The sequence below is a fragment of the Pelmatolapia mariae genome, linkage group LG3_W, assembly GCF_036321145.2.
Source record: "Pelmatolapia mariae isolate MD_Pm_ZW linkage group LG3_W, Pm_UMD_F_2, whole genome shotgun sequence".
NCBI classification, from domain to species: Eukaryota; Metazoa; Chordata; class Actinopteri; order Cichliformes; family Cichlidae; genus Pelmatolapia; species Pelmatolapia mariae.
The window spans coordinates 86,757,596-86,772,635 of NC_086229.1; the positions used below are offsets into that span (position 1 = coordinate 86,757,596).

Here is a 15,040-nt window from a genome sequence, read left to right on the forward strand (position 1 = left end):
GGGGGGGGGGGGGGGGGGGTTAAACCCTGAACACTTATATTAACAGCTATAGTTAATGTGGTTGTGTCTGCAAAACTCCTTTGAATAATTTTTCACACACTTTTTTGGTGAGATAGTCTTAAGTTAATGAGGTTGAAACCAAAATAAGCAGACAAACTGTCAGCTGGCACTCGACTTTATCATATTAGTGAAAGTTTACACTGTAATATCAGATTACTCAAAGCTTACAAGTATAAACGTAAACATACATTTGAGTATTTCTTACTCAGAATTGGGCTGCTATCTTTTATTGTCTGACTTGCACAAATACAAAAGAAACAAACTATCAGTCATTGCAAATGCAGTAAAAATTGCTTTGTAGTCCTTCCCATTTGCACAGAGTGAACATTGGTACAGAAACTTCTTCAATAATGAAATCATGACACCTTAATGACATTCGGGAGTCTTGAAATTCAGAAAAACAATCACTTTTATAAAGACACTTCTCTGGGTCGATAATATTAGTGCTATAAGTGGAAACAGTTTCCTGAGAAAAGTGAAAAGCAAAAAAGACAAATAGGAATGCTGAAGTGTTAGCTGGAATAAGAAGGTACTCTGCCATGTGAGCCTACTGCTCTAAACCATGAGGAGACTGTGCACTTGCTGCAACTGCGGCTTTGATAGGACGAGATGGTGGACTTGTTCCTGCCCACGGGTGCATGGAATCGCAACACGGCCAATGAATACCGTGTCTCCCTGCTTCTCTTCCTTGGCCTAGGAAACAAAAAATATGCACATGAAATATATTTTCCACTGTTGTATAACATGACTCATTTATATTCTTTTATACTACTATAGTAATACCTTAGTAAAAGAGGTGACGGGGAATGTAGCAAAGTCAGAAGAAGCCTTTGCTCCAGGCTGATATGAGACCACATGTTCAGCTACCTCACCCTGAAACAGGAGATTTGGTCAGACTGCTTGTTTTTGCATTGCTGTCAGATAACAAGACAACATAAGGATTGTGTAATAGAAACTATTTTTTGAAGCGGCACCTTGAGTTTATCCAGAGCATCACTGAGGTTCTGCAGACGAGCTGTCTGCTCCAGGAGCTGAGCGCTTGCACTAACTGTAAGAAATGAAGGAGTCATAAAATAATTGCTCAATGCATTTAGCAAACTCACAAAAGTCTTCTTCAGAATATGAAAATACATCTTAAAACCTCTGTGTCCACATACCTGCCGTCTTTCCAGTGATGTCCACCACTTTAACCTCGGCACTCAGCTTGAGCAGGGTTGCCAGCAGCTGGTCAGTCCTTCGGTATATCCCTGTGTTTAGTCCCTCTGGAGGCATGGAGCTTTCTTTAGACACTTGTGGGAGTTTAGGAGGGCGGAGCGGTGGCAGGGAGGCTAGCTGGGCTCTCATTTTCTCTGCCTGTAAGTTTATGTAGTTTATTATTATAGTTTTGTTTTGATATAAACACACACACACACACACACACACACACACACACACACACACACACACACACACACACACACACACACACACACACGTGTAGTTGTTGTCATCAACAGCAGATCCAGGACATGTACTGTGTCCACCAAAAAACTGTTTAAACACCATCAAACAGTTTCACCCTATTAACAACAAAGACCTGGAGGACATCTTAGGTCAACTGAACTCCTCCTCTTGCTGTTTAGATGTCCTGCCAACGAGTTTTTTCAAAAAGGTCTCAAAGACTTTGGAGTCAGACCTGTTACAGATCATAAACTTTTCTTTAACGTCAGGTGTGTTTCCAGAATCACTAAAAACTGCTGTAATTAAACCTATACTGAAAAAGGACAATCTTGACAAGACACAAATGAATAACTACAGGCCGATCTCAAACCTCCCATTTTTAAGTAAGATCATTGAAAAAGCAGTTTCTCAACAGCTCAATTACTTCTTAACACAGAATAACTGCTATGATGCCTTCCAGTCAGGTTTTAGACAGAACCACAGCACTGAAACCGCTCTGACCAAAGTGTTTAATGACATATGTCTGAATACAGACAGTGGAAAAATGTCAGTCTTAGTTTTACTGGATCTCAGTGCAGCATTTGATACAGTTGACCACAACATATTACTCAAACGACTGGAGAACTGGGCAGGTCTTTCAGGAACTGTACTAAACTGGTTCAAAACATACTTAGAAAACAGGAAATACTTTGTATCAATAGGTAACTTCACATCTGAGCAGACAAGTATCACATGTGGAGTTCCCCAAGGTTCCATCTTGGGACCCCTTCTGTTTAACATCTACATGCTCCCACTGGCACAGATTATAAAGAACAACAAAATAAACTATCATAGCTATGCAGATGACACACAAATATATATCACAATGTCACCAGGAGACCAAGGCCCTGTACAGGCTCTTGGTAAATGCATTGAGGAAACTAATGACTGGTTGTGCCACAATTTTCTCCAGCTAAACAAAAACAAAACTGAAGTAACAGTCTTTGGTGCCAAAGAAAAACGATTACAGGTCACCAGAGAACTTCAATCTATACACCTAAAAACCACCAACCAGGCGAGAAATTTGGGTGTAGTGATGGATGCAGACCTAAACTTAGAAAAACACATTAAGACAATAACAAAATCGGCTTACTATCACCTCAAGAATATTTCAAGGATAAAAGATCTGATGTCTCAACACGACCTGGAAAAACTAGTCCATGCATTCATCTTTAGCAGGCTTGATTACTGTAACAGCATCTTTACAGGTCTACCTAAAAAATCAGTCAGACAACTACAGCTCATTCAGAACTCTGCTGCTCGAGTCCTCACTAAGACCAAAAAAGTGGACCACATCAGTCCAGCTCTGAGGTCTTTACACTGGCTGCCTGTCCGTCAGAGGATAGACTTTAAAGTTCTGATGCTGGTTTATAAAGCTCTGAATGGTTTAGGACCAAAATACATCAGTGACCTCCTGACCCAGTATGAACCTTCCAGATCCCTCAGGTCATCTGGATCCGGTTTTTTATCAGTTCCCAGAGTCAGAACCAGACACGGAGAAGCTGCATTCAGCTTTTATGCTCCATATATCTGGAACAAACTCCCAGAAAGCCTCAGATCAGCTGAAACACTCAGTTTATTTAAATCCAGGTTGAAGACTCACCTATTCTCAGCTGCTTTTGAATAAAGCACCAAATCCACACTTTTAAGCTTAAATTTCAAAACTTACATTTTAACTACTGACTTTATCTACTGTTCTGATTTTATCTACTGTTCTGATTTTATCTACTGTTTTGATTTTTGATTTTAAATACTGTTTTGTTTGTTTGTTTGTTTGTTTGTTTGCTTGTCTTAATCAATTTTAAATCGTGCTTTTTATTTGTTTTTGTTTTTAATGTCTCTGTAAAGCACTTTGAATCACCTTGTTGTTGAATTGTGCTATATAAATAAACTTGCCTTGCCTTGCCTAGTGTCATAAAAAGTATCTGCCCTATTTTTTTAATTCCTTTTTTTTGCATATTTGTTAAAAATGTTTCAGATTATCCAACAAGTTAATATTAGACAAAGAAATTGGGTTTTTAAAAATAAACATACAAAATGTCATTTAAAAACATTTTGTTTTTACTCTGGTTATTTTTGTCTTCTATTACAATTTGTTTGATGATCTGAAACATTTAAGCGTGACAAATATACAAAAAATGATGAAATCAGGACGGTTTCTGTAAATTCACACACATACACACGCTTGAATCTAGCATACCTTGAGTCTGTTGTTTTCATTCTTAAGGTGTTTAATACCCAGCCTCTGGGCCTCAATCTGCTGCCTGAGGAGAGGAGAGTCCACCACCTGCATTGGCCCTCCCATAGAGGGAGGCAGACCTGATGGGGAAAAATAAAATGATTGTGGAAACCAGGACACCTTGTGGTTCTCCTTAGATGGTGCCGATTCTCCTCACTTTCATTTAGTTAAAATCTGACTAAAGTCTGGTAGGAAAAGTTACACTGTAATAGAGCATACTCAATTTTTGCAAGACTTCTTATAAAATCCAGTTAATTGCAATTGCTTTTCTCTGGATAGAACAATTACATGTGACATTAATATAAACCACCATCAAATATAAAACACCATCAATTCAGCTGCTGAGAAGAAATGAGCATAAATAAGAAGTGAGAACTTCACCTCCTGCTGATCCCTGAACGATGGAGGCAATTCCTGAGGCAGGTGGACCTCTCAGGCCTTCAATGGTCATCTTTGACTGGTTACTGATTCGTTGTTTCAGCTCTGCCTTCTCAGCCTCCAGCTGGTCAATATCAGCCTGCAAAGCATCCATCGTCTCCTCAAACTCCCTGGAGAAGAGTAGCGGGAAGGGTCAAATGAAGAGGAAAACAACCACCATAATAGAGAAAATGGAGAGGAAAGTTTCATTGTTTATTAATCCTACTTTTCTTTCTTCTTCAGCAGGGCAAGGTTCTCATCCAATTTGGTCTGAATCTTCTCCACACGTTCATCAGCATCTTTGGTGGAGGTGTCCAGCTTCTTCTCCAAGAGGCTGAGGCGGACATGGGCCTCACTCAGCTCCTCACCCTGAGATAAAAAGGAGATACAACGCCATGCTTGTTATACCTGTCGGTTCAGTTTTCATCTTTCCAGTCCCTTTCACTTGGAAGTGGCAGGTCCTTTTGCACAAATTTTCTTCAGCATGTTACCTTAATCTTGAGAGACTTCTTGAGCTCCTTGATGACGGTTTCTCTGTCTTCTAGTTTGACTCCCAGACCTTCGGCGTCAGTCATTTCTGCCCTGACTGTGGCTGCTCTCATTTCCACTGGAAGAGTCTAATTGGTGAAGTGAGAATTAGTCTGAAAAGTCCCAAACTGGGGACTTCACCATGTGAAATGAGTACTGTGAAACTGTTCAACCATACAAATACCTTTCCCTGTGGTTTTTCAGCATCATACTCTCCTTCCTGCATGGCTGTAGCCATCTTGTTCATGGTGGTGATGACAGAGCTGCAAGACTGCCGCAGTAACTCTGGGCCATTTACACCATGGGAACCATATACCTTAGAGAACAGAAAGCAGATGGTGATAATAGCAAGAGATTAAATCAACAGTGCTTAATACACTACCTACTGATGTTGTGCAAAATGCTCAGAGCACAAGATCAAACTTCTGATGTGCTATGTGTGCCAATTAACTAGAACTATAAGTCCTTACATTTCCCTAAAAAAAAAAAAGAAAAAAAAAAAAGGGGTTTTGCCTTTTAAAGAGGACTGAGCAGCTGTTAAATGTGAAAGTACCTGCTCCACAACCTTGCAGGCAATATCCTCCAGTTTAAGAGCATTGAGACCTTCCTGTTCTCCCAGCGAAGGAACCATCTGAGCTCCAGCTGCAGCTACCTCTTGAAGTACCGCAACCACACGGGTCAACTGACGCCTGCACTCGGTCAGCGTCTCTGAAACCTGCCATATGAGGAGAGACATGTCAGGCGTACAGCTGTAATTATACTGATCCCAATCAGCAATGGTGCGTCAGTTTGTATGACATGTTTCTGTACCTCTGGTCCAAAACTGAGAGCAGCGGGGACTCCAGCCACATCTGTTCCGGGCATGCGACGGCGGATCTTCTTACAAAACTGTCTGATATCAGAACAGGAGGTGTCCAGGTCCTTCAGAAGAACTGCTAAACCAGAGCTCTCCTGTCCTGATGACAGGAAGGCGCGCAGACGAGCTACCTCCACTACCATACAGTCCAGGGCACTCTGAGTAAACTGGAGGTGAAAAGGCGGCATGTGTCATTTAAAAGGAAAACCCGACACTTCTTTTTCCTTACAGATTTATACATTTTGGACATATTAAAAAAAACATTTTTTATAATAGTGTTATTTCTGGTTTTATAGCCCTGCATTACAAGTGAAACCGTATAAATCTTTTTAACTTTGCTAAACATGCTTGATGTACCTTAATGTGATCAGCCAGCTGCACTGTGCAGTCTTCAGTGTGATCTGCCAGATGGATACTGTACAGTTGCTGGACAACAATACAACAGATACTTGATATAATGAACATGTTATAAACTCACTGACATCTACAGTTACACAGTTTATACGACAACTGAAATTTCCAGTTGTGACGTTTTAATGTAAAACACATCCCTGCGTTACCTGATAGTACTTGATGGCCTTAGTAAGAGGTTCCACCTGAACTGTCTCATCCAGCTGATCTTTATGCAGCAGATCTATGAAATAATCCAGAGAGCGTTCATGGAAACTCATTTCAGAGTAAAGTGTTCCCATGCGCTTAAAAACGTCCACGCTGCAGGTGTTCAGAGCCCTAAATGAGTGCAGGGAAAAAGGAAAAGAGTAAAACACATCGACCCAGTGATGAAGGCATGTTCACCTATTTTATTCTTGCATCTTTATTGGTAAAGGTGCGATATTTACTGTTCATATTTATGCAGGGTGGCCTGCAGCAGGCTGAGAGAGTAGACCAGTCCTGAAGCGAAACTGCGCTGTTCTCCCGGAGGCCCTCTGAGCCCTGTTCCCTGCACCGGGTTCCCGTTCAAGTCAAACTTCTCCTGTGCCTGTTTACTGATGAGTTCAGCCTTCGGACAAGGAAATATCGACCACATACAGACACAGCTGAGTGAGGATTTGGTAAAGCTCTTTGAAAAACGTCCTACAACCAAGTAATTCTAAAACCGAGCACAAGAATTCAAACCTGTCATGTGTCTGCCTCATACCTTGCAGATGAGCCTGGGAATAAGCAGGAGCACCAGAATACAGTCATGGTCCCCACCATGGCGAAGGAAGGAGTCTGGCATGAAGGAGGTGAGGAGGGACACCTGTCTGTTCGACTGAGCTACTTCCATTTTCCTCAGCTCCATCTCAATGGCCTGGAGACAAAGAGTGAGGTTAGTTGTTTAAATAAAGAAAGCCAACAGAACTGGCACCGAGGTTGTATGTCACCATGGAGCTCTCTTACCTTGGCGTAAGCCTTGGTCTCTGCAAACTTGATCTTAAAGTCAAACAGCTCTGCAGGTGGTTGCTGAACTTGTTCTGCATTTGCATTCTGCTGACTGATGAGCTCCCTGTTGGCCTCCTAATGCACAAAACAAACCTTTTACAGCATCAGGACAATAGAACTGCAGGCCTGCAGAGTTACCCCTCCATCCACCTACCTGAAGTGAGCCAGTGAGTTCTCTGTATTTGTTGATGGTCTGCTGGTAATCAGCTACAGTCTCCTGGGCAGCTTCCACCCTTTTTTCTGCCTCTCTGACCTTTGCTCCACTCAGATCGAGCTGCTCCCTCAGCTCCATCTCCGTTTCTCTGGCATTCTCTTGGAGCTCATCATTCATCTCATTGATGGCTTCCTGTTATTGCAAAAAGAAAAAGAAAAAAAAAAGTGGTTGGTCTACTATAAATATCTCATTCAAACCTTTTCCTCACACCTTTGTCCTGGATGTGCCATGTTGGAGATTTAAGGAGTGTCAGTTGTATTCTATCAGATCTATTATAAATACAGCTGCACTGACCAGATCAGTCACTGTTTCTCTCAGCTCTCTGACTTTCTCCTCAAGGTCGAGGTTCCTCTCTGTCAGGGTCTCCACCATCTCCTCTGAGCCCAGAGCAGCATCCACCTGGTACACACACAGACACACACACACAGGACTTTAGTTTTCACAAATAAGTCTCACAATTTTTTAAATAATCAAACTGAGGACATGCATCTTTGCTGTCAAGGACTAGTCTCAATAAATATTATTTACCATGTATTATGAGCTACTGTGAACCAGTAGAACCTAAATAAACCATTGCCTTTCTGTATTTATGTATACATCCTTTACCTGTTCCTTCAGTTCATCGATTGTGGCCTCTGCCTGCTTGAGCTCTTCCTGCAGTTTTTCTTTCTGAGTCCTCAGAGTCTCCAGCTCCACGTTCTTCTTCTCCGTCTGCTTCTGAAGCTTCACATGTTCCTGTTTCTCCGAAGCAGACAGATCTCTCATCCTGAGGAGGAACGAGAAAGAAGGATTTTTTTGGTTTGTTTATTTGGTTTTTAGGACTTGTCTTCTCTTACTGCTTTTTTACGAGTTAAGACAGGTTAATGTGATTTCTTTTTTATTTATGTGTACGCAGTGTAACAAAGAGCAGGCAAATACCTTTATTTGAAAAGGTATTTGCTACTGACCTGACCAGCGCCTCCTTGAGTCTGCTGTTCTGCTCCTCCAGCTGCTTGACCTGGTAACTGGAGGCAGCTCCATCTGAGCCTGCAGCAGGAAACAGTGCACAGAAAGGTGGAGCAGCACTTGATGAGAAGTGAGCAGAAATGAGATGGATACAGAATACATAAGAAGACCTTGTGGATGACTTGAATAGCAGTGGTTATTATAAAGATGCTGTTTGGCCTTCTTGGTGCTTTTTTTTTTTTTTTTTTTAAAAACGCACCTTTCTCTGAAATCTCATGCCTAAGGATCTCCAGGTCCATTGAGAGCTCCTCCACTTTCTCTTTCAGGGTATCCACCTCAACCTGGAGCGATTCTGCTCTCTCTTCTGCCATCTCTTTGTCCAGCGTGGCCATCTCTATGGCATCTGCCGTGTCAGACATCTCCTCCATGTAGCGCTCCTTGGCTTCCTGTGCCTCCCTGGCTTCCTGTGAAGTAAGAAGGTATAAATAAAGCATTAAACTGGCAAGCCTGATGAGTTAAGAGGTTGTTCTTTCATTCCCAAAACCTTGAGAAAAAAGACATCACACTGTAGCACCGATGATTATTTAAGTTCATCCATTCCAGTCTACCTTCTTGGCCTCTTTGAGTTGTTTCTGCAGCTCGGCCTGCTGCTCCTGCATTTTGGTCTTCCACTCCTGAAGCTGCTCCAACTGGATCTTGTGTTTCTCCAGTTCCTTAAGCTTGGCTTTGTCTTCTGTTCGCTTCATCTTCAAAGTCTCCAGTTTCTCCTCCAGGTCCTTGACTTGAGCTCGCAGTGATTCCTCCTCCTATGAAGTGATTAGAGGCAAGACGATGGGAGAGCGGGATCAACAAAATTAATCCATTAACTGAACCTTATCTACTTCCCTAGACTCTACTTTTGAAAAGGGGACCAAAAAAAGCAAAACATTAATCAAGTCCCACCACTAAAATCCCAGACGCATGATGCATAACATATACGATGTTACTCCAAATTCCTTTGCAAAGATTTTTTTTATTTTATTTTATTGAAGGGAAAGGGAGAGAGAGAGAGAGAGATTCCTACAGTTCAACCATTTCCCTTAGAGACAGTGATGTAAGGATATTTCTTTAAGTGCCTCAAAGTAAACCATGCATCATCACCAGAAAATTCACCGTGAGGACATTTGAAAACCATGGATAAGTATCGAGAAGGTCTGCTGAGGATAAGTTTTCCCCCTGATGTTGTTAGTAAACACATGCCAGGCATCATCAGCATGCATGTAGCCATTAAGAAACTCTACCTGCTTGGATATGCCAGGTTCCACCTGGTTATAATAAGATGGATGAAATATAACAAAAATCAATTCAATCATAAACAAGAAATAAAATTAAAAAATGGAAATGAGATGAGCTGACAGAACTGAGAGGATTGAACATGAACCTCAGTAAAGTTCTTTCCTCTCTCTAAGAAGAGCCTCTTCTTTAGGTTAATGGCCTACCTTGCTCGGAGTAGCTGGAACAGAAGCAGCTGCTGCTGCAGGTGACCCACTGGGCTGAGGTATGACAGGGGCGCCCAGAGCACCCTGCTGGGAGGACAGGCCCGCCTCACTGACATCACCAGACAGAGAGGATGCGAGACTCTCACGAGAAGCCTGTTGACGAAGGCAGATTATCAACGGACTGTGACGAGCGGGAGAAGTTTAAAAATAAAACAGGCAAAAAAAGAAGAAGAGGTGTGCTGTAAAGCATCGGCAAACAATTCAGCTATCAAAACAGTAGTTTGTACCACAGTGAACAAGAACCTTCAATAAACCCAGTGGATGCTGGAAGATTCATCTGTGAAATGAATGTGATACAATGATTACCAAATATAATCACCTCCCATTGTCCCTTACATGAGACACTACCCTGCAAGTATACACCTGTGCCATAACATCAGTAATGTGCTTCACCCCGCCCCCTGTGAGGTGTCAGCTGAAGCTCTATGACAGAGCGTACCGTGAGCGACAGGCTGGAGCGGCTGGAGGGACGGGCCAGGAGGGAGGGGAGGGAGGTAGCTGATGTGAGACGTGGCGTTTTCCACTGCCACAGTGTGATCATAGAAACTGTGTCAGAGCACTGATGGGTTACTTAAACTAACTGCAGGTTAGACTGAAGATGAATAATGAAAGCTTTTAGTACTATCCCTTAATGTTATCATACACAACCAGGTTAGTGATATTAACATCCTGTTTTTAGTCTGCCCCTCCTGAGTCAACGAAAGTAACTACTACTCATACAATTCTTTCAATGTCAAGTATTTCATAAGGAGAAATCTGCTTCTTATGGTCCCAGTGTCTACTGTTCAAACATTAAAATAACCAAACTTTTCAGAATTAACTCATGTATTTTCATTCCATTTGTCCTCTCCACTCTGCTGTAGGCAAGCTCACCTTTGCCGAGCGGCGGGCAGAGGACTGGAGGAGATGCGTGCGCGCACACACACACACACACAAACACACACACACACAGGTATACATACATCCAGTGGTAAGGCAAGATAAGAGATTAGAAGCACGTAAGAAGCATTTGCTGTTAGTTTTGTATTCACAGATCGTTACTTTAATACAGCATATGGTCAAAAGCACTGGGCCATGAATCTTTGAATTCAGGTGTATTAACTCAAGTCCCCAGCCATGCAGCCTGCCTTTACAAGCATTTATGAAGGAATGGGTCATTCTAAAGCGCTTGCTGAATTTTAACGTATACTGTAACAGGGTGCCACCATTGCAACAAGTCAGTCTCCCCTCATAGGTTCTCGAAAATCTGCAAAAACTGGAAATGCTCTGAAATTAACTTCAGCAACTCAGTCATAGCTTGGCACACCACCAAAGTTACAGGAGCAGGCTCGCCAAGTGCTGAGGCACACAGTGCATAAAAGCCACAAACTATCTACCGACTCTAAAACTGCAAGGTTCCAAACTTTCTCTGGTATCAACATCAAACTGGGTTTCCACAGTTTCCATGGTCGAGCAGCTGCTGTTGGTGTAATGTGTAGGGGGCCCAGTACTTTTGTCCACATAGTGTAGCAGCATGCACCATTTAAAATCATCAAGAGCAAAGTTAATCTTGAGAAATCACAGGGACAAGAAAAAACTGAGATCATGCAACAATGTAAAACTGAAAAAAAGAATTCATTGAATTATGACACAAAGAACTGACATGAACAGCATCAGGAGAACCTGAAACTGGCACCGTGTTGTCGTCTACGCATGTACACGAAATGCCTTCACCAGAATAAAAAAAAAAGCTTAATGAAAGTAAAGTAGGAAAACCAAAAGAAAATGCACTGAAAATGGCACCTATCACAAGTTATGTCTTTATGACCCATGCAAATGTCAACAGATAAAGAGCTTAAGTGCAAAAAGATGAACTGCTGCATTAGTATGAGTATAACGCAGACCAAGCAAACATGCTGAATTTAAATACAGCTCTACCTTTTTAATGCTCGCTGGTTGCTGAAAGAGGTATCCAGAAAAACAAAACATGAGAATTCAGCCCAGCAGCTGAGAGCCGAGACAAACAACATCGCATCATAAAGGAGAAAAAAACAACAACTAAATAACAACAACAAACGCAACGAATGTCACAACTAGTGGGGTCAAACTGATCACATTTTAATAACAACTCTTCACAATTAAAATTTAAAATTTAGGGGTTATATGGACATTTGTTTAATCCAAAGTACATGCACCAGTGTTAAAAACCAAGTAACAGACTTGTCGCATTTTTACTTGACAAATAAAAAAAAAAAGTGAGATCAAAAATGTGTTTGCCTACCTGTTTGCTTGTTTTGGGAGTTTCAGGAATGTCTGGAAAAAAATAATTAAATAATTTATTACACACTCTTGTTATCAATACTTACTTTGAGGCATTATATTTTAGAAACGTGAGTATCAGTTGTGGTCCTTGCTCACCTTTTTGCTTAAGTGTCTTTGCTGTTCCAGACTCAGGGGTATCTGGTGAGTTGGCACTGGAGCCATCTTCTACCACCTGGATCTGTACAGTGGAACAAAAGTGTGTAATCAGGACAACATTTGAAAAAACACAAACAAATTACAAAGCTTAATTTTGAATAATGAACAAATACGGACAGAAAACAGAAGAAAGGTTGAGAATAAAAGATGCCAGTCTGCCACATTTGTACATTTATTATGTCATCTGCCTGTTTGGATCTTTACAGTTCAGTGCTGATGCCATAACGCCATCATCAGTTCCTCTTGTGCCCACCGGCAGGTCACTAACCTGGGACTGCCTGACGAATATGCCGTGATTTTCCTCACAGGTGAAGTAGCGTTTGCCCTGCACGGTGCCATCGTTCTTGCCTTTCGGCTCATCCAGTATGACACCCACCCATTTCCCAGAAGCAAAGAGGGTAGCGCCAATGTAGGCAACAGTGCCGCGCTGACCCTTTCCTGTCACCTCGACTATAGAGCCAATCTGGGAGACAAAAAGTGGATAAAAATTCTTTGAGTTATAAGCCATGTTATTCCTTCCTTTGTTATGTCTGCATAGAAAAAGGACCCACCTTTGGAGGTTTACTACTCTCCACTGTTCCTGAGCTGCTCATTTTGCTGATCAGTGGGCTGGTCAGCTGAAGATACAGGTAAAGAGAAAGAGGTGAAAGGGTGGATAAACAATAATAAATAAGGAGTACAGTGAGGGGAAGGAAAGAGACAATAAATAATGAAGCCAAAGTTATGAAACACTAGAGAATTTATTGTTTACATTTAAGAATTCCAAAGTACCATAATTCTCCTTGCTTTAGCCTTTAACATCAAGTCTTAGGAATCGAAAATATTCAATGACAAAACAGCCCTGAGGCTGCACAGCACAGAAGCATACTTGCAGCCAGTCATATGGTGCGGACTACAATAAACAAGCAGTATCTCTGCCTTGCTCAGACAAAGGCACATATTGAAGACAAACTGGGACTGTGGTAAGAATCTAATCCTTTTATAGAGATGTAGAAGCATGTGAATCCATGCTATCTTAGTTTGAACCACAGGGCAGGATAAATCAGAAGAGGTTTAATATTTCTGGGACAGAGGATTATACTCACTAAAACAAGACGGCGAATGAAAATAATTCACCTACCGATTCATTGGTTTTAGACAGACTTACCTTTTAAAAATCTACTTATGTGGTAAATATTAAGACAATAATGTTATTCTCATCGACAGGTCTGTCTATACTTTTTTATAAATTACTAAAAATACGTATCAACTCTGATGAAGCCAATAGATGTGAATGGATCGCACATCGACATTATGGTGAGTCTCACAAATCCTTACTTCTTAGCATTATAGTGCAATAACTCACTGTTACTTTTCAAATTGATTAATCAAAAATTATCACTGTTGTATTAATTTCAGCATTATTTGCTGTTAAGTACTCATGTTACTCACCCTGGGAGTGTAAGAGTGACGTCTGTTCAAAGCCATAATTAAAAGTTAATACGGTTTGACTGCAGCCGAAAGAAGACTCAACTTTTTCTCTACTTCCCCATGCTCTCCTCTTTTTCAGAGAGAGCGGAGGATAACACAAGAGTGCGATTACAGGGAGGGATCACAAAACGTCACAGCTGATTTGAACTGAGAGATGGAGGGTAATATTTAACCAGCTGAAACTTGGATGTTGGTTACTTTAAGGACCCATTCAAACAGCTATGAGATCATCTTTTCATTAATCTGATTTACTACAGCTAAATGTACATGACATTCAAGTGAGACGTATGAAAACACACAAAAAGGTCGGTTTTATTACTTTTACCTATTATTCCCATTCATTTCACATAATATCAACCCATGGTATTTGCAAGACTAGTACATGCTAACAATGAACAAGTTAAAGATTGAGGTGGTTCACAGCTGACACACACAGGCTAGCGATAGCCAACATTACTTCCGTTCGAACTGTTCCGGTCGAATACTAAATAAGCTACTTTAGAGGTTTATTTAAACTAAGAAGCAACAACAGATACGCACTTGCAAAAAGTAAACAATGCATCCAAAGCAAGTCAAAGGCTTGAGCCAAAACAATAGTGACAAAGTACTCAATGGGGACAAATGTCCTGACACACTAATTCTATTTTAATGTTGACTCTTTACACCAAACCACTTTTAAATGCTATCTATGTACCACGTCGTAACAAATTATTTAGAGCAGCTTTACAAAGCCTTAAACTCTGACTAGCCAAAACGGTTTGAAACATTAGCAACAGGCTAAAGTCCGAGAGAAAGGCGCTGTTAAACAGCTAACATGACACAGGTGTATTTTGTAATGCAACTCACCTGGTATATGCAGATTCCTGTCTTTAAATTAAGCCTTTTGATGTATTCATGCAAATAATAATCCTCTGGTCCTTTTGGATAAATAGCTTAGGGATCCGGCGAGCTTTTCCGTTTTTGACAGGTCACTTCCGGCAACCTGACAGACTAAAAGAAGAAGAAATTGGAAAAATAGCGCCCCTCGTGGCTGGTGAATTCTGTTTGCAATGAAAACACCCAGCTTATGCGGTTACGAAAAAACACGGTACAATACAAGAATGGGATTTGCTGTTGGTTTACTGAGATTTCAATTAAAAATGTGGCGGTTAAAAGCCACATCATCACATTTTACAGGGGAGGCAAATAAGTAGTCAGATTGTTTTACGGTTTGGTTTCTGTTCGACAAAATAACCATGCCAATTAATACACTAGTCTAATTGTGCTATATTAGTAATAAGTGAATATTAAAAGAAAGGATACATTAAATTGGCCGGGGGAGACAACTCTCTTCTGTTGTTATGTTCTTGTTATTATTTTTATTTTTATTTTGGGTTGATCACTTATTAGACATATCTGTGTTACAGTAACACGAA

At 41.1% G+C, this 15,040-nt stretch overlaps 1 protein-coding gene across 7 annotated transcripts; it reads right to left on the reverse strand.

Moving 5' to 3' along the window:
- Positions 1–159: 159 nt before the first annotated feature.
- Positions 160–14,633, reverse strand: LOC134624956 (dynactin subunit 1-like). Of its 7 annotated transcripts, none has more exons than XM_063470191.1 (31): positions 14,472–14,633; positions 12,707–12,772; positions 12,424–12,618; positions 12,096–12,177; positions 11,959–11,990; positions 11,616–11,636; positions 10,572–10,595; positions 9,639–9,791; positions 9,441–9,464; positions 8,769–8,966; positions 8,420–8,624; positions 8,163–8,241; positions 7,822–7,981; positions 7,510–7,614; positions 7,156–7,347; positions 6,960–7,076; positions 6,718–6,870; positions 6,419–6,579; positions 6,140–6,308; positions 5,937–6,005; positions 5,534–5,746; positions 5,277–5,438; positions 4,908–5,039; positions 4,687–4,812; positions 4,422–4,564; positions 4,160–4,326; positions 3,740–3,858; positions 1,218–1,413; positions 1,035–1,108; positions 844–933; positions 160–753 (listed from the first exon to the last, which is right to left on the reverse strand). In XM_063470191.1, the coding sequence occupies exons 2-31, from the start codon at positions 12,746–12,748 to the stop codon at positions 616–618; spliced, it is 3,741 nt and encodes a 1,246-aa protein (XP_063326261.1). In that variant the 5' UTR covers positions 12,749–12,772; positions 14,472–14,633; the 3' UTR covers positions 160–615. The 7 variants fall into 7 exon arrangements, with proteins under 7 accessions (XP_063326261.1, XP_063326256.1, XP_063326257.1 ...); XM_063470186.1 differs by lacking the exon at positions 14,472–14,633 and adding an exon at positions 13,587–13,703; XM_063470187.1 differs by lacking the exons at positions 11,616–11,636; positions 14,472–14,633 and adding an exon at positions 13,587–13,703.
- Between the last annotated feature and the right edge of the window lie 407 nt (positions 14,634–15,040).